At 32.9% G+C, this 20815-nt stretch overlaps 1 protein-coding gene across 1 annotated transcript; it reads left to right on the forward strand.

Annotated features, from left to right (window-relative positions):
* The first annotated feature begins 6322 nt into the window (after nt 1–6322).
* Snx21 (Sorting nexin 21) lies at nt 6323–20047 on the forward strand. The gene is made up of 5 exons (XM_085955900.1): nt 6323–6502; nt 7610–7850; nt 11404–11625; nt 14397–14611; nt 19302–20047. Exons 2-5 carry the CDS (start codon nt 7641–7643, stop codon nt 19432–19434), a joined length of 780 nt encoding a protein of 259 aa, XP_085812026.1. The 5' UTR covers nt 6323–6502; nt 7610–7640; the 3' UTR covers nt 19435–20047.
* The last annotated feature ends 768 nt before the right edge of the window (nt 20048–20815 follow it).

Here is a 20815-nt window from a genome sequence, read left to right on the forward strand (position 1 = left end):
ATGCTGTTTCATGTTTTCCTTACGGGTTGAAGTATGTGCACACCCGGAGAAAGTGCACTTGAAGAGATTTCCACTGTGTATAAGTTTATGGGCACGTAGAATTCTTGCGTGTGTGGTGCTAAATCCGCACTGATCACATAGATGCTTCTTTTCAGGAGAGTGAGTTATTAAATGACAATTTAAACCGTGTTTCCTTTTGAATGCTTTTTGACAATGAGGGCAGGCATACGGCTTGGCGAACATATGCCTCGGGAGATGCTGTCCTAGCAATGATCTCGTTTGAAATCTCAGATCACAATACCCACAAAAGAACGGTTTGGGATTTTCATGTAATATAAAATGTTTCTTTAAGTCTTCAGCATTGTCGAGTTCAGTCCAACATAGAGAGCAAACATTACCTCCGTGGCCAGTTTGTCTTAGATGCTCTAAAAGATCCATCGACTTATTACTTTTAAAATTACAGCCAATACAATTTTGTGTTTTCCCAGTTGGTAAGTTAACTTGAATATTGCTATTGTGTGGTTTTTTGAAAGGCATTTTAAGTGGTTCTTCATATTCTTCAGCATCATAAGTAAAGGAGTCGCAATCAGTATTTGTATCCTCTACTGATTGGTGAATATCATTTGTTTTTGTACCATCGTTGAACGGAAGGTCTTCCAAAGGATTTTCATAACCAAATGAAGGATATTTTTCATCCACTGAAATTACATTAGATGATTCTTTAACCAAATTAGGCTGCTTTCCACAATCACCCGAAGGAAACTTATTGGGAGGATGTTTATAATGATACAATGAAAATTTGTCTGAGAGATTATTTCCTAATGGAGTTTCATCACTACCTAATGGAAAGTCAAATGGATGATCACCCAATGGTGAATCTCGTTTTGGGTCTAGAGTAGGTTGTTCAACATGATTCAGTACATCAAAATTTGATTCGGATTTCACATCTTTAAGGCGGCTTTCATTGTCATGTATAACACTGACAATAATATCTGATAAATTTAGAACTTTGCAAAAGTCATATACATGTGACATATGATCATTTTCGAATACTATTTCACGTCCATAAATAAAATCAAGTAGTTTTACTAAGCAGTCAAAACAGTCCACATCAACTTTTCCATTCAGCTTTATTTTGATCGAAGAATGGCAAGGGTTCTTATTATGTTTTCGTTTTGAATGTGTTGGGGAATTGAAAAATTCATGTTTTATGAATGCACTAATTGAACACAAGACAGCAGAGTGTACCCAAATGTGTTTTTTACCTATAATTATACGTATATCACAAAATTTTCCATTTTTACGTTGTTTGTGTAAATTGTTTACAATCACATCGTTCAGAAAAACATATTTAGGCATCATTTTTTAATTTTGTTTTTTATATCTCTAATATTTCCCTTGAAAAATCATACTTAATCGGAGTTAACAATGTACGTGGTACCACAGGAAAGATGAAAATTATTTCACTAAACATTGTATTAAACACTTCATATTGTTTTCTTTCTTTAAAAATGTCAACTGAGAAGGAAACCACAGACCAGTATTAGTCTATGGACCAGTATATTAGTCTATGCCATAGACAATGTACGTACAGAAACTTCAAAAATATTCATAGATTTGCGTACCTACTATCCATTATTGCAGTCAGTATGTTGCCATCTTTTTGTAAAGTACGCGGTCCAAGAAATTATACGTATTTTGGCAAACATACCGTATACCTAAGTACCTAACGCGTCAACTTCGATTGAAAATGTAAAGTATATAACATACTACATAGATACCTATTTTGTTTCTCAAAAAATAATGGGGAAGTTTAAAATTCCCTGGTATTTATTTTACCTCTTCCGGACATTTTTTACCGAAAAATTAAAAAAACTTCGTTTCAAATCAACCAATTAATACTTTTTTTAACGTTTTCGAACAACTTTTTATTCTACTACGAAAAATAAACGTAGGTAAGTAGGTAGGTATATACTATTTTGCATCAAATTAGGTACCTACCTAGGTACCTACCATACTATGGATGTAGTATTTTGGGCGTAATTATTAGTGTAGAAATTAATGTAGATATTAAAATTAAAATAAAACGTTTTCTACGATACCTACGGACAAAACAGAACACGACAAAACAGAACATCACAAAACAGAACATGACAAAACAGAACAACGATAAATATAACTATGACCTTTCAGGAAAAATATAAATTTAATATTGAAATTGTCCTATCTCTATTATGTTGATAGATTTTTAATAGCCGAGATTTTCAATACGCCATAATAAATCAAATTATATACATAATTTCTGCATTACTAATCGCTAGAAATCCTCAAATAAACTTAACTCGGTGTTGCCGGCAGGCTTAAGATGGGTTTGAGTCGAAATCCCGAAGGCCGAAATCCCGAATGCTGAAATCCCGAATGGCCGAAATCCCGAAGGCCGAAATCCCAAATGCCGAAATCCCGAATGCTGAAATCCCGATTGGCCGGAATTCCAAAGGCCGAAATCCCGAAAAATAATTAAGAGAGATAAAAAAATGCTTTTTTGTCTCCTGTAAAAAATTGCGCAATCGTAATACTTATCTTGAATTGCGCAAATGTTACAAAATTTATGATTTTTTTGTCTCTCTTGCAAAATATGCTCAATTCGAAATAAGTGTTAAGGTTGCGCAATTTTTCACAGGAGAGACAAAAACCCACATTTTCTACAAAAAAATGTTTTTTGTTTCCCTTGTAAAATTTGCGCAATTCAAAATAAGTGTTACGATTGCGCTATTTTTTTACAAGAGAGACAAAAAACCATTTTTTCGTGATTTTTGATTTCGTCCGGCACCCCGATTATTATTAGCTAGTGCTCATACACGTCAGGTCGCTGTCATCGAATGATGATCAGTCGGTCGATTATCAAAATCAAACAGATAAATTGAGGTATTTACGCTAAATGGCCAACATGCAGTGATAACATTACTTTTTATATACAATTTTATATACCTACTCTATATATATAAAAAAATGCATTATTTTCAAAATAACGGTAAGGTAAACGTACCAGTAGTTGACCACTTAAGAAAAAAATTCAACAAAAATAACGATTAACGTTTAGCATTACACCGAATGTTGGCAAAGCAAGTCTACTCATAATGGATCAAATGTCTTAATTAATATGACAAGACAAAAATTAAGAAAGGGTCTGTTACAAAAAAATTGTGTTCAATTTTTCAAGACCATGTTTTTGTTCCAGTAGTTGACCATCCAAAAAATTGAAAGTTCCAGTAGTTGACCACTATATGTTTCAGTAGTTGACCATGTCTAATCAGGGGTTCCAGTAGTTGACCACTATATTTTTCAGTAGTTGACCATGTCTAGCCTCAGGACCTCCTGTCAGACCACTCTAGCCCATAGCTACTTGAAACAACTTGGTAACAATGGGCGGTTCAGTAACAAGTTACATAGGAGAGGATTTTGTTTGACAGCCAATCATCAGCTTCGGGTAACAAAAGGTGCAAAATTAGTTACTTCAAACTAAAAATTCAAAAATATATTTATTTTAGCAACTAAGTACATACATACTACATAGTAACGCATATGCTCAGTACTCACCAAAATAAAACTTGACATAAAAATCCTTAGATATTCCAAATAAAGTCCAATTATTCCGGAACTAAATAAACATTACGAGTTTTGCTTACTTGTGTCGGATCATTTATGTGGGATACTACCACCTTCCATTCATAGCTAAGTACATCGGGTCGCTCTGGCCATTTCCATAATCTCCCGCACTTTTGCATCGATGAAATAGTAGCTTTTACTTTAGAAATATGGACGATTTTCCCCGGGAAGTATTATAATATAATGTTCATTAATGACTTTCATAACGGGCAGCCATCGAGTTTTAGGCTTAAAGCTTTCATCACTAGAATTATGCCATTCACTCTCCGCTGAGTCTGAAATGTCAACACTTGGGTTAGAAGACTCGGAAGAAAAACGCATTTTCTTCTTGACTGCTTTCAATTCCCTCATTTTTTCTTCTTCCTTTGCTTGCTCATTTAGTTCTTTCTTTCTTTGCCTCTCTGCAGCTCATTCTTTTTTCAACCGTTCGATTTCTTCTTTCTTTCTCTTTTTGTTTAGGAAATACTCCTGGCAAGGCTTACCGGAAACACTGGTGGGGGTTTTTTCCCTATTTTTGCTTTCTACTTGAATTTTTGATGAAAAAATGTCTCTTGAATGGACTACGAATATTTGATGGACCAGCCACGGGTTCACTGGCGATTGGAGACGAAGTATCATTACAAATCCTTATACCAGCCTTAGGTGCACTGGCGATTGGAGACGAATCACCATCACAAGTCGTTAGACCAGCCACAGGTGCCCTAGCGATTGGAGATGAAACATCTGATCTGATCATAATAATTCATAGTATTCCAGGCGGCCAAAGACATCATATCATCGGATTCCTCTTCTTGCAATGCCTCATCGATGAGTCTGGCCGGGTCAGGTGGAGTGATATTTTCCAACTCATTTTTTTACTTTTCGTCACAGTGCGAACAGTGACTTGTCATCTTGATCAAGTTCGTTGTTTTTGCGGAATGATTCAAGATTTTCCTCATCAATGTTTTTACTCAGGATCTCTCTCTAAATACTGCTTGGGATCCTCTGATGAAACCATTGAAGGCACACTTTACGATTCTCCTGTTTCTGTTACAGTTTAAGGGCTCCATGGACAAAGTCCACATTTTCATTTCTTGAGGAATTCTTTTGTACTTGTAGAGGACTGTCGTTGGTGTGACAGCCCCACCGACACTCCCTGTTACAATGACGGTTATGCATTCTTTATCGTCGGCACTTACCTGCTGGTACATTGTCTCGATTCCTTTTTTGGCTAAGACCCTGCTCCCCTAGGGGCGGCAGGTTATATGAAAGTATGGTGAAGCAGGCAGGTTATATAAAAAGTATGGTGAGGTAGGCTGATAAACAATTTGCGGCAAAACTAACGTTAACATTATTAATTATATGGGTATGTTATAATGACCAAAGTAAATCCTCCGTGATGCCCTGCATTTTTTTATCGCTATTTCTCGTAAGTTGACGGCTATTAATTGTTGGCTTGCTTCATTCAGTTGCTATATATTCAGGGCTATAATTCAAGAAAGTTTTCCGAAGAAAAAATACACAAACCCGTTGCTTAAAAAATAAAAATAAAAAGTTGACACCTAGGTCATCTACTGGACAGAACCACCCTAGACACTTCTAATTAATAAATAATCATCGTTCCATACTTATGAATGTAAAAATTGTTCAAAACTAAGTGAAATAATTTTATTTAATTTATCTAGTAGTTGACCACCCTGGTCAACTACTGAAAAAGTATTAAAAAAAGTTTGAGTAGTTGACCCCCCTTACAAACTTGCTTCCTTGTAAATATAACTTAAAAATTACAAATGATATCGATACTTCAATATGATGACTGCCCGTAATGCATTAACTTGATATTATGAAGTCAAAAACATTAAATTGCCATATGCTTATATCCACTGATATCCTTAACAATTTACTTAAGAAATTAAAAATAAAATGCTTACGGCGTGATGTGTTGTTTTCAAATAGCTGCTATGACGCTCCTATGACATATGGTGATGTGTTAGTTTCTCAATCCGACCACAGATGGCTTCACTTGTCTCAACTTTACAATTTAGAGCAATCCCGTGTCTACGTTTCTTATTTTGGGCATTTTATTGAAAAAAGGTCAACTACTGGTACATGGTCAACTACTGGTACATTTACCTTACCTTTTGTAAAAAAAAAAATGAAAGTATATTTATTATTATATCTTGATGATTTCACTTAAAAATTGATTTTTTTTATATTAAATATTTATATATAAGTACTTATATGTATTTCGTTTAAAATTTAATTAATATAAATAGATTCCACAAAAATTAATGTTTCAATTTTTCCCTGGCTGTTCTGTTTTGTCATGTTCTGTTTTGACGTGTTCTGTTTTGTCGTGTTCTGTTTTGTCTTGTTCTGTTTTGTCACGTTCTGTTCTGTCTTGTTCTGTTTTGTCAGGTTGTACGTAGTTATGTAAATAGTTATGTAAATAATTTTGATATAGATCCAAATATGTTGTCAGGAGTAAAATATTTATATAATATATTTAAATAATTATAAAGTCCTTTAAATATGTTCATAATTATATTATTATTATACCTAACAATGATAAAATATCGATTAACTGTTCAATCATCTGGCAAGATACATATATTTTTGTATGTTTCAGCATAGACATGAGTGTCAGTTTGCAACACCGATACAAAAAATAAAAATTGATTGCTGATTGGCCAAAGACGAAAGACCAAATAATTTTTGAGTGAGATGACAACTGTTTATGTAAACATTGCCTTATCATTATCATGATTTGGGGCAAAGAATTCAATCTCACTGTGTATGTGTGCAATAAATGTTGTTTACAGTAACCTATAACATAAACTTTCAGAGATATCATAAGGTGCGTAGTTTCTGTTTTACAGTTATTAATAAGGAACTTCAACCTAAAAAAGGTGCCACCCAAATATTTCTTGTTTTGAAATAATTCAGTGTTTATATAATTTTCCACTTACTTTTAAAGCATCTTAATTACGCCGGTTCATAAAGCGTTTAAAATATTCTCGGATCATATGCCGTTTTTCCTTTTTTCATAGTCTATAAACTTTTCTCATAAAAATTAATGACACCTACCTACATAAAAAATATTATTCAATTAAAGCAGGCAGTAAAATTATATGTAAATTTGTTTTAGCTATGAGTAACTGTAACACTTATTCTGGCTTGTTTTCCTTTGTAAAATTATATGTTGATTCATGGCAATACATATTGTCCAATTGTCATATTGCCATGATTCATTGCCCCATTGTTCGGTTTATTGTTGTTAATTAAATAATAACTATTAGAGAGGCAGTGGTGTACGCTAGACCTTGCAAGCAGCTTGGTGTCATAATTAATTAGTGATGGATGAGGTGTGTCACTTAAATGTGAATATGAGACTATGAGTCAATTACATCTGGTCATTTGTTTTAAATGATTAGGTTATTTATTTTGATTCACATGACTTCTATAGAAAACGCGCGCAATATGTCTACTATCCGTTATTCTATACAAAAATGAAAATGTATCACTACTTACTGATATTTCCGACTCCCTTCAAAGTCTGGGTTTAGAAACCTCCTTAATCTACCACACGTATACATGACTTCAGGTTGTTTATTCAAATGATTAGTATTGAGCCTGCTGTATGAAATACCTCCCCCTCAAATGAAAGCCCTTAGAGATCTCCTTACCTTATCAATTTCACTTTTTGTCTCATTCAAATGATTAGTTTTAAGGCCACTGTATGAATAATTTCGATTGGCTCGTTCGTCAAGACTCATGTCTAGTGGTGGATTACGAAAAAAATCTAATACTTATGATAACAATTTATTTAATCTGAGATATTTACTTTTTGTCATAGATTAATCAAATTTACTTTTTGGTATTAATGTCGCTTATCAATCCAAATATGCTTAGCGTAGCAATATGATCGATTTGTTAGTGACACACATCTTATTTGCAATTACAGATATATTATTTGCCGGCGCACTTATTTAAAGATGCTGAAATTTGAAATATCGTCTACTAGAACGGTTGACGCTTTGGATGCGGAGAAAAAGCATGTTTTATACACAATATTGGTCAGTAAAAGTGAATTGGAAAATGATCAATCCTCATTACAAAGAAGATACACTCATTTCTATGAATTGTATAATAATCTGAGAAAGGAGTTTCCTACTTTAATGAATGGGGTAAACTTCCCCAAAAAGGTATGAATTTGTTTGAATAATTATTTTTTTTCATTATAGTAATGTGTGTATTTTCAGCAGTAAAAATATTTTTGAGTCGGAGTTTTCACTTTAAGTATAACAAAAACTGAATTGGGAGGCAGATAGCAGCCTATCAAATATAATACCATGATTTATTTTGATGCGATTTCAAAACTTATTCAAATCTTAAATCCATATTCACAATAATACAATTTAACAATTGAATGGTTTTTTTATTATTCAAATATAACAATTTAATTGTTATATTTTATATTTTAATATTATGTGTTAAGTATATAATTCATCTTCTTTTCAGTCACGAAACCAAAAGTATTCCCGTTATCTGTGTCTTGACTCAATTAGATTAAGAAATTGTGATACAGTACTCTCTCAGTAATCCGCCGCTTGATTATCCGACAACTACTGTAATCCGCCGTTATTATTACTAGATAAAATCACAAAATCAAGCTCTATAATTCTATATAAAATTCAATAGTCCGCCGCGTGTCTATATCAGCTGTCCGCCATCGTATTTAACGTAGCTGAGGCATGGAACAACCTACCGGGACGAGCAATAATTTAATCGTGAAAAAAGCTGTGGCTCTACATGAATCAAGATGATGAAAACTGGGAACCGGAAGACTTAGTTTCATTAGAAGAATTGATTCAGAGGGCGACTGAAGACTCAGAGCTAACGCGAAATGTTTTAGAAGAATGGATAGCAGAAAGTTCTGAGGGGTATGCGCCACTTCTGACTGAAGACGAGCTCGTAAATACATCAAGAGGCTTGGATTCTGAGGATGAAGGCAATTATTCTCAACCGACCGCAGCACATAAAGTCAAATCAGAAGATGCACTAGCCGGGACTGACGTGTTACCATTAAATGGGCAGAGGAAAATAATGTAACTGTCAACACATTCATTGTTTTTTTTTTTTTTTTTTTTTTCGACCATGTCCGATCCTAATAGAATCATATGGGCCTCCACAGAGTAGAGGTTTGTATTAACAGATGTTATTTTTTATGAGAAATGGATGTCAGCCACTTGCTCAACCTATTAGGTCCATACCCTGGACTCACACACAAATTGAAAAACAATATGTCTGTCGCTGAGTTTCAAAACCCCCTATAACACCTTTTCGTTTTAGTGTTATAGCGGTTTTTGAAATACCCATTGAAGGTTATAGCGTATTTTGTTAGGGAAACTTTTGACAACTTAAAGTCAGAATCTTCCATTGGTGGCGCGTGGTAGGATGAAAAAGATTTACATATTTGTATTTAATAAACGTTTTATTCATTTAAAATTAGTATTATAAGTAGGTAAATATTCTAAAATAGCAGTTTAAAATGAAAAAAAAACATTATCATCTTGTTCCTATATTACATATAAAGACAATTAAAAATTAGGAAACATTAAAAATTATTAAAAATGTTACAATTTTTCATTGTTCAGTAAAAATAATTCAATTAAAAATGCAATGCAATTTACATAAAAACACTGTGTGTATAGCTTATTTTTTCGTTCTCACAAAAATAATATAAAATAAAATATACCTATTGGTTTTAAAAAATATGAGTGACGCCGTACTCTCATAATTTGACTGCAAACATGTTTCATTCATTCATTTTATATTTTACTTGAGTAAATTAATTGTTTGCCTTCTTTATTTTTCATAACATTTTTTATAAGTCGATAACATGTAAATAAGTGAGTCAAATAATCTGTCACCGCGCTGAGCCAGTAGCATCACCACTTGAACTTGAATGTGAAAAGTATTTGTTATACTTATAAAGTAACTAAGTTATTATGTGTAATAAATTATAAAACATTTCGCAGTACCTACACATTGATGACATACAAGTGCGGTTTGTGAATGGCGCCATTGAAAAATGCTCCAAAATATAATAATTTACATGGTTTATCGTCATTTAGTTAGTTAGCGCATTAGTGCTTGACCAATAAATCGGTGTTATGGGGTTTGGTGCTCACATGTTATGAAAAGTATTAAATTTAATATCAGAGCAACCATTTGAATAATACTGTAGAGCTAAATATTTTCTTTAAAACAGTGGCGTGCTTGACAAACAAACTGTTTTCTTCACAAAATCATACTGAAAATATTCTAAATAACATAACACTGCCACTGCTGAATATGTGATAAGTGATAAGGTGATAACGATTACCCATCAAAAGGTTTTTATAGAAATTTATTCAGAAAAATAAACTTATAATTATAAATTATAAAAATGTAATATTAGAGAAAAGAACACTTTTAACCAGTTCATAATTGAGTTACACGCCACTGGAAATTCAGATGATGACCTGCGCATTTTTAACACATTTATGTCTAATTTAACTTACCGTTTAAGGCGTATTTCGTTGACTTTCCAAGATTTTGGTTAGCTCAACCTCTTCCTAGCTTTATTAACTGTAGATTTAACCATATTTATAAGTTCGTCACACATTTTAAGACTATAAATCGTAAGAATATCAAATCAACAAAACAGCACTCCTACCGCAACTCGCAACATAAATGTACTGGCGGCCATGTTGCATTTCGTCTGATTCTCGCTTCTTATTGGTCAGTTGTGTTATAGGGGATTTTGAATGTAACACATAGTGTTATAGCGTGAATTGATTGACACATTGATTTTCTTTCATAAATGACAGTCAATCGTAGCGGACTTTGAAAGAGACAATAAAATTTTCATGTAGAGATTTTAATAACGAATCCATTGATATATATATCTCAATTATTTCAAAAAGGTGTTATAGCGGGTTTTGAAACTCAGCGACACATGTGTACTTGCCAGGCCCAGGATTCGAACCTGAGACCTACGGCGTGATAGTCCAACGCTTATGCCGCGCGGCCACCGTGGCCACCATTATGTTTAGGCTTACCATAATTATGAAACTCTAAGCCGGGACAGGAACAGGATATATAGCAAAGAAACAAATTTATCCACAAAAAAGTATGTATAAAAAAGAATGCAGACCTTCTGCAGTAGAAATTTAAATTATTTTATTTATTTATTGTACCAGTCCGCACTTCTCGCTGGAATGTACTTTTTTCGCACACTTCCCCGCTGTCTCGTCACATTTATACGCTACTACGGTCAGTCATGACTTATTATTATTGACAATCATTTATACGCGGAACAGCCGGGACAAAATGACAAACCGATCGGGACCAATGTGTGAAACTGGGATAATCACGGTCAAACCGAGACGTATGGTAAGCCTAATCACGTTGCATAAATTACGATATGAGACAATCTTTAAACAATATTCAACAATAGAAAAAAACAAACAACACTAAACAAGTGGTTGCTAGTACAAATTTCACAATAAAAACTATTTTTACGAAATACCTGTCTTAATTTTTACAATATTTTGTATTTATGCACTACAATCCACCGTTTTCACTAATTGGACACTTGTCTGGTTTATGGGGTGGCGGATTACTGAGAGAGTACTGTGTAAGGATCCAAGGCAAAGAAGGTGGAGAACGATGTTTTATCGATGTCAATTAATATTGTGTTGTTTTTTCTAGGTTGTTTTGGGAAATTTTGAACCAGACTTGATTTCATCTCGATCGAGTAGCTTTCAGTCACTTCTTGATCATATTGCCAAAGAATGTAGACTGAGAGATGCTCCGTGCACAATTGAATTTTTCCAGAGCATCGAGTTGAATGAAGCGAAACAGTTGATAGAAAATAATAAATACGACCAAGCTCTGTCATTGCTAGAAAATATTTTTAAACTATTGAATAAGGTCAGTTTGCATCATTTGTTTTATACTTGACTGAACAAAATTTGTTGTTTTTATTTAATAAAACGCAATTTTTTTGTAGTACGTATTCCACTTTTAATCAAGAGATTAGGACCGGTTTCGTCCGCCTCAGAGGGACATTTTCAACTCATGAACTCAAGAAATTGAACAAAATTTGTAATAAAATTAAATATTATGAGTAGTATTATAATTTTATCAATTCTTAGTGATGTGATAATAGTGCCCTTTGGTATTAGCAATTATGTCTCTGTCTAATGTTATGAATTATTTGATTACTAGCTGTCATTTCATATCAATACATAATTATTAATGATGGTTGGTTTTCTAATTATCAAATTTGGAGAAACATAAAATGATATTTACCACAACAATGCATCTGATTGAATTTGTTTACCTCACGTAGATACATAGCAAGAGATGGGTACTCGTTATTTATATCTGTTTTTTTGCTGTCTCCCTTTCTTTGTATTATTGTCAGAATATTTAATGCAATACTCCGATTTTTGAAATGTTGAGGAGAGATAAAACCTTGTTACTTTGCGGGATTGTTTCAAAATAAGTAACTAATTTTATACACAATATATTATGGAATTATGTGGAAGCAAATCAGCGTAGTAATGACGTTTTGTTCTCTACATATTATTATATTGTATGATGCAGTAGCGAAGGGTGGAGGTAGGCTGTTAAGATCCGCCATAAATAGTGCACATTAAACTTTGTTAGTCATACGTATTTGTTTTTATTGAACTAAGCTACAATTTTATTTACAGATGGTATTGGTTAGTTTTATTTAAATCAATTAAACCCTGCCTAACCAAACCATAACAATTTTGGTATATTTTAGGCGATATGACAAAATTGTGCACACTTTTTCATTCATACTTATTTATTTGCGTTGGTATAAGAATACATAATATTACACATATTGTTGGTTCATTAAACCCTTCCTAAACCAAATTATAATAGATAAAAAATATTATTCTACGAGGGTGGGTCAATAAGTCCTTAGAAAAGCCGACATGTGGCGCGACTAGTACTGTAAGCGGTTTGTTTTCATGCAGCGGCACTACCGATTCAGTATGCTGCGAAGTTTCAATCAGATTGGTCGGGTTGTTGTTTTTTATTTTCGTACATTTAAAAAAAAAATTTGCTTGTTTACAAAAATGGAGAAAATTGAGTTTAGAGCTGTTATTAAACATTTTAATATAAAAGGGTTAACAGCAAAGGAAATAAAAAATGAGTTGGATTTAGTTCACGGCATATGTGCTCCTTCACTTGCAACTATTTATAACTGGTTAAATGAATTTAAACGTGGTCGTACATCAACAAAGGATGAACCACGCTCAGGACGTCCTCTAGAGGTGGTGACTACACCAGAAATGATCAATAAAATCCACGATATGGTGTTAAGTGACCGAAGATTAAAGTTGAGTGAGATAATTGAGGTTACAAGGATCTCAAAAGGTAGCGTCATTTCTATTTTACATGACAAATTGGGCATGAAAAAAGTTTCTGCAAGATGGGTGCCGCGTTTGCTCACAGTCGACAATAAACGCAATAGGGTGGTGGCCTCTAAAGCCCTGTTGTCGCTCATGCAACGCAATCCGGATGAATTTTTTCGTCGCTTTGTGACTGTAGATGAAACATGGATACACCACTATACTCCCGAGACGAAAGAACAGTCAAAGCAGTGGATTGCGAAAGGCGAACCATGTCCAAAGAAGGCGAAAACCGTAAAATCAGCTGGTAAGGTTATGGCTACTGTATTTTGGGATGCACGTGGAATTATTTTCGTTGACTATTTGGAAAAAGGAAAAACAATAACAGGGGATTATTATGCATCTTTATTGGATCAGCTAAAAAACAAAATTGAAGAAAAACGGCCTCATTTAAACAGGAAAAAAATCCTCTTTCATCAGGACAATGCCCGTGTTCACACATGTTTACGATCAATGGCTAAAATTGAAGAATTGAAGTTCGAATTGGTCGACCACCCACCGTATTCGCCAGATTTAGCCCCCAGTGACTTTTTCCTTTTCCCAAACTTAAAAAAATGGCTAAGTGGACAACGTTTTTTTTCAAATGAAGAAGTCATCGAGCGGACAAATGCTTATTTTGAGGACCTTCCGAAAACTTATTTTTCTGATGGTTTAAAAAAAATTGAGAAACGTCTAACCAAGTGTATTGAGCTCCAAGGAGATTATGTTGAGAAATAAAAAAAAAATACAAAAATAAAAACTGTTTTAATGCTTTTTTCTAAGGAATTATTGACCCACCCTCGTATCTATAAAATATTCAAAGTTATGTATGATTTAATTTCATAATTTTAGATATTTTATAGATAGATGAGTATTTTTCGACTATTATCTATTATGGCTTGGTTTTGCAGGGTTTAATTGAATTATAAAAACTAACCAACATCATCTGTAAATAATTGTAGTCTTATTTCAATGAAAACAAATACGTGTTGACTGACAAAGTTTAGTTTGCACTATTTGTGGCGGATCTTAACAGCCTACCTCCACTCTTCGCCACTGGTATGATGTATACCTAGTTCTTTTTACAATAAGTAGTATATACCTATGGTTTTTACGTAAAAACAGGAAAAATATTCGTTGCGTTTGAAATTTTAATGCGTTATCAATGCGTTTTATAAATTTTAACAGAATGCAAACACTACGATAAGAAATATTTATGTCAGCGAACCTCTGTTAACATAAACATTTTCAATAATTGCTTGTGTCCCTTATCAGATTTATATGGACCGATCTCGTGTGGTGCTTATTTCGCTGTGCCGCCTCGTGGGGTGCGGCGCGAGTGGATCGACAGGTGACTTGGCAAAAAGCGCTGCACTCGCGGGGCCTGTAGAGCGGTGGGCAACCTTGGCCATGCACCGCTTCGATGCTGTCAGTGACGCTGATATTCTTTCACTCTATGTGCCTTTGATTCAAGCCTGCATCTCTATATGGTAACTAATATTGTTATTAATCATGCTGCAATACAGTATTCATTTATACCTTCATTGGTATTTTGAACATGAAACATATCTACTATCTGCTCACTCTTTTTATTATCGCCATGTTTTATGTTGAATTTATACAAAATATCTGTCTCAATTTTTTTTTATCATATTCTTGTGAATGCAAACCTTGTTAAACTCTCTAAAGCGTCAATTACATTGAGCTTCTTCACGAGCTGTTTGTTGGCGAATTTAAAAGTGGCCGATTCAGCTACTGCGATTTGATGATTACACACAAAACTTTCCATTCGCTGAGAAGCCACAAGCCAGCGACTATTTTGACAGAACGTAGTTGGTTTTTTTACCGGGAGGTTGCTACTGCGCTCTACTGCGCAGACGCAGTAGGCCCACACGCCGGTGTGTAGCGTGTAAAGTTGACCGTCTTTCAACTTTTCTCGGTAGAGTGTTTACAACCTGCTTGTTAGCTTGTTCGATGATTACACTGGGCGACTTTACAGGCAGATTATAAATTCACCAACAAACAGCTCGTAAAGCTTAAAATATAATAATTTTTACATTTATTTCATATAAGTTTTTGAATCTGAATCATTTGAGATTTAAAGTATTAACGTAAAGGTACCAGTAGATGATATTTTTTTAAATTAAAAATCAGTAAATAAGCTTGTTAGGTTAAACGTTAAAGCATTCAAAAATAGTGGCAATTTATTACAACGTATGTATATCTACTGCCGTGTAATACCTTCGAAACAAAAACTAAAATTTTTGTCCATGAATAAAATAAATCATTCTGTTGACTTCTACAATCTAATTTGTTAAAAGAGATTGTTTAAGGGGTTAAGTCAAACTAATTTATTAGGTATATGAAATGTTTAAGACGCATTCGAGCATTTTTTCTACTCTTGATTTTAACTGAATTTCATCAATATATGTGGAGATAACACAGTAGTTGACACTTCTTGTCTAATACCCCGTTTACACGTGCATGGATTTACTGCTGACAGTACGTATTATCGAGGCCGTAACAAGAAAATGCACGTGTAAACACGTATTATCGTGCAAGTTGCAAGATGGCATGCATGGATCAAAGAAGTTCAAAAGCTTCTGAATTTTCACACAGTAATTGGTATTTGCATGGCGATAGTGGCGAACTTGCCGGAAGAAATATGAACTACACCGCACAGAATATTTTAACTTTTACCGATTATCTACGAACCTGTCTGAATCTGTCAAAGAACACCATACAATGACAACATCTTGTCTCACGTACGCTTGAAGAATGAGATTGGAGTTAGCACTTTTACGTGAAAACAATTGTTATTGCGATAGTTAAAATACACACCATTGGCAACCGGTATTGGCAAGTGAATCCATGGACGTGTACAGGCGCTATAATACTCGTGTCAATGAACAATGAAATTATTTTTAATGATTTTTGATGCGTGTTGATTATTTAAAATAAAAGTTGTCAATAAATTGCAGTTTTAAATTTCGCTCGCAGAGGCATTACGGTTGCTGTTTGTGGTGTCTTTTAACTTTATTAACTTAAAATTTTAGCGGAGACATATTGTGTTATTTACAGAGAAACTCCATATATTAACTACTCATTCCACTCTATTCATTCATATAAAATAGGTATAAGTTAAAATAGCTGTCAACTACCAGTGCAATGATTTTTTGGCATGACAACTATTAGTACATTTTGAGTAGAAATGTATTTTGTTTTGTGTTTGCTACAAAAATTATGGAGTTTTTAATTTTTATGTTATTCTGTGTGATACATGAAGGTTCGATATTTTATATTCATATTTAGTCTTTATCAATACATTTAAAATTGAAGGACTTCTACTTTTATTTGTCCATTTTTGACCTTATACTGTCAACTACTTGTAGATATCGTCACCGTTTTAGCAAAACCATCTATGTGTCACTTTTATCAAAAATGACTTTTAAATACCAAGTCATTCCTTATTTTTTTCTCTATAGGCCAGTAAAATGATCTATGTGTTGGGTAAACTCGCTCCGAAGTTATTTCAAAAAATAAAAAACAGCTATGTGTAAGGTTCAAAAACCACGGTTCACAAAAACAACTATGTGTATATTATAGTAACATATAGATGGTATTTTGATATCGAGAGTGTAATGTTTTTTTACAGTTTGGCTACACATTGTTTGTTTATATGTTATATGCTATGCATTATGGTCTTGCACGACGGCTTGAAAGATGCTTTCTCAAAAAGAGAGACAGGAAATATTCAATAATTTCTGGAAGATGCCTACATGGTCAATAGGGTATAGGCGAGAATTAATTTAAAAGTTGGATAAACAACTACAAACGTCTCGATGACAGTGGCCAATTGAAAGCAACAATGACAAGTAATAAGAATCTGACTGAAGATAAATAATTGGTAGTGCAACCAAAAATCAAAACGGAGAGATTTGTGGAAAAATGTTACATTATGGTTGGATCTAATTCCAAAGTTCCCAGCCATTATTGCAGAGAAAATACCTCCAGGGTGTGTGTGGAATTGTGTTTCCGATCCAAAATACAAATGCATGATGAATATAAAAAATGGTCTCTGGAAAATGGTCATAAAGCAGCAGAATATACTCCAGTATATTTACCACCAAAAAATCAGTATCCACCAACCACGTAAAGATCAGTGTGCCATCACTGCCATCTGCTGTAGTTATAAAATGAAGAATGTTTCAGAAATGGAATACAATAGCCACATTATTAAAAAAAAAAAAAGATGCTAGAAGACCAAAAATGAAATGAAGGAGAGTACCAGAAGTATTACTGGACGGTTAGCAGTGGCGAAGGGTGGAGGTAGGCTGTTAAGATTCGCTGTAAATAGTGCACACTAAACTTTGTTAGTCATATGTATTTGTTTTTATTGAACTAAGACTACAATTTACAGATGGTGTTAGTTATTTTTTAAAAATCAATTAAACCCTGCCTAAACGAAACCATAATAGTTTTGGTCTAATTTGGGCGATACGACAAAATTGTGCACACTTTTCCATTCATAGTTATTTGTTTTCGTTGGATTAAAAATACATATTACACATATTATGGGCTCATTTTTTTATTTCATTAAGCCTTGCCCAAACCAAACTATAATAAATAAAAAATATTATTCTATCTATAAAATATTCAAAGTTATGTATGATTTAACTGCATAATTTTAGATATTTTATAGATATACATGTATTTTTTGACTTATTATCTATTATGGCTTGGTTTCTCAGGGTTTAATTGAATTTTAAAAACTAACCAACACTTTCTGTAAATTGTAGTCTTATTTCAATGAAAATAAATATGTATGTCTGAAAAAGTTTAATGTGCACTATTTATGGCGGATCTTAACAGCCTACCTCCACCCTTCGCCACTGACGGTTAGTAATCACAATGGATCTCCAAAGTGTGCTGCTATGTCCAAAACACAGGCACAAATGTATTATAAACAAAAGCTGCAACTACACAATTTCACCATATACATTCTTCATAATGTATCTTCTAATGAATTTGTCTCATCTCATCGAAAGCAGGACAATACAATGAAATAATTCTAATATCGGATGGGTGTGGATATCAAAACCGAAATAAATTATTCGCTACTGCTCTAAGTTATATCTTTAGAGAGAAAAAACATCGAGATTCAACAGCTTTTTCTGGAAAAAGGCCACACCATGATAGAGGCCGATAGTGCACATGCTACCTAAAAAAAGTATTTTAAGCCTCCAATATATTCACCATCTGATTATATAGCACGTATGCGGCTAGCAAGACCAAAACAACCTTATAAAATTAATGTCATTGATTTTTAATTTTTAAGAATTATGGATAAGATTAAATCTGGATTAAGTTCAATCAGACCAGGAAAACGAATCGGAGATCCTGTTGTATATGATATTAAAATGTTACAGTATCTACCAGATGGAACAATCTTTTACAAACTCAACTTTATCAGTGCAACCGTTTGACTGCCTTTATAATATATATAATGAATCCTTGCCAATATCACAGTCGAAATACATACATCTTCAGGAATTAAAAAGTGTAATAGAGAAAGATCACCACTATTTCTACGATAACCTAACATTTAAACCTGCTAATAGAAAGTAAACGAACTTATAAATATAATATCATCTCACTATTGCATTAATAATTAATAAAATGATATTGCAATTTATCACTAATGCACTATGTATATTTCAACTATTATTTATGTAACAGTTTTTCATGAATTTATTATTATTCACATTTTGATGAATAAATTAAACTATGTGTATTTACAAAACGGTCAAAACAACTTATGTGACATCACAAACTGTATTTTTATTATTTTTGTATTAAAAATAAAAGATTTTTGTAAACAAAATAATAATCTTAGACCATTTTCTGATTATAATAAAGCATTCTTCATAATTTTAATGTTTAAATGTAACATTATTTTTTTATTCAGTTTTATCCTTCTCCTGCACAATTTGAGAAAGTGCACATAGATGGTTTTGCTAAAACGGTGACGATATACAGTTTTTTTCTGTCACTAGACTTATATTACAGGAATCACAATTATTATTTTATTTGTTAATGGAATTACGTAGAAAATGAAAGTTAATAAATTTAATGAACCGTCTTTAAAATATTAAAATATTTGTTTATTTTATTGTTTAGGAAAACACTTGGAAAAGACTGCAAGTCACTAGAATTCAACTTAGGAGATATGAAAAGAAGAGGGATAAAGGTGGACTCGTGCTTAGATCTCATGCATGCCATTGATTATCTCGAAGAATGTACTGAGAATTAGGAAATACCTTAAAATTATACATATTTTTATTCCATTTTATCGATGTTTATTTTACACCACATGATTTCTTTGTATACTACTTTAAATATTTTTGGGGTTGTGGGATATGGTTAACTCAATTATTTAATTATTGTAATATGAGGTGTGAATAGATAAACAAATAGTCTCTACACATTATAAACTAACTTGCGAGCATTCAAAATAATTAGTTTTGAATTTCTAGATCGCAGCCTTGACTAAAGTGATGGGTAGATAAAAAAAGTTATAAACTACCATATAAAAAGATCAGCCAAAAACATGGAACCCTGTTCCTTTGAGAGAGTTTCGAATTAAGTACCATTACCTTCATTGCATACCTACATATTAAACAACAGAGAACTCTAATGCCAATTATCAGCATCAAAATGTTATAACATCAGAATAACATGATTAAAATCGTGGTTTTTCTTCTTCGATCCTATGAAGAGCGTATGGGCCTCCACAAAGTGGAGGTTATATTAACAGATTTTTTTTTCTTTTTATGAAAACTGGATGATGGGTGGAGTCACTTGCTCGGTCTATTAGGTCCATACTCTGGCTCCAAACACTCATGAGGCGTTTCATATAATATTATAAAACCAAATAAAATCAACTATTGTTTATTTTACACACCTCATTGTAGTCTTATTTGAATGGTTTATTTACACATATTTAGATATGAATACTGTTTGAATTTGGCATTGATGAATTTTATATTTTAATTACTATATTAATTATAATTACTACAATAAATTAGTTGCTTTATTATAAATCAAAATTTTTTTTAAAAGGCTGGTGTCTAGTCGAATCCAGATTTTTTTTTCTATTATTTGATTGTACTATTATGTATTTGTAAAAACCATTATTTATTTGTACACATTAATCTGAAATATGCTTATGTTTGGAAAAAAAAATAGGAGGAGAACTCATTGTTCTGATAAGACTTCAATTATTATATTTAACACTCCTCTGATGTTTTAGACATATCTGTGGTATTCGGCTAAAATTACATACATGTCTCGAAAATTCAACTTCACAGGATAGCAGATTTAAAAAATAAACCAAGTTGGATGCAATATTGTACGTAAATAGAATGTGAATACATCCATAAAATACTATTCCTATTTTTATTTATTTAGTTAATTTTGAACAGGTAAAATAAACCTATATCAATTTATGTTCAAAGTGAAATTAACAGTTCAGACTAATTTTATTTATTGCTAATGTACCTACTTCCAAAAGTTAAGCGAAAACTCATTTTTGACAAAAATTGTCTTACATGTTTTTCACCCCAACACCACAGTAATTGTCTAATCAAGGTGATGTAGGTACAATGATGACCATAATATATGCAAACTCAATT

The sequence above is a fragment of the Rhyacophila brunnea genome, unplaced genomic scaffold (assembly GCF_057557595.1).
Source record: "Rhyacophila brunnea isolate RB1 unplaced genomic scaffold, BYU_Rbru_1.0 scaffold_5, whole genome shotgun sequence".
Taxonomy (NCBI): Eukaryota; Metazoa; Arthropoda; class Insecta; order Trichoptera; family Rhyacophilidae; genus Rhyacophila; species Rhyacophila brunnea.

Bases quoted from the DNA above. Each gene is read 5' to 3' on its own strand.
- Snx21 (XM_085955900.1), top strand. From the start codon at position 7,641: ATGCTGAAATTTGAAATATCGTCTACTAGAACGGTTGACGCTTTGGAT. The intron at 7,851-11,403 runs GTATGAATTTGT...TGTTTTTTCTAG, and splicing joins GGGTAAACTTCCCCAAAAAG to GTTGTTTTGGGAAATTTTGA. The intron at 14,612-19,301 runs GTAACTAATATT...TTTATTGTTTAG, and splicing joins CAAGCCTGCATCTCTATATG to GAAAACACTTGGAAAAGACT.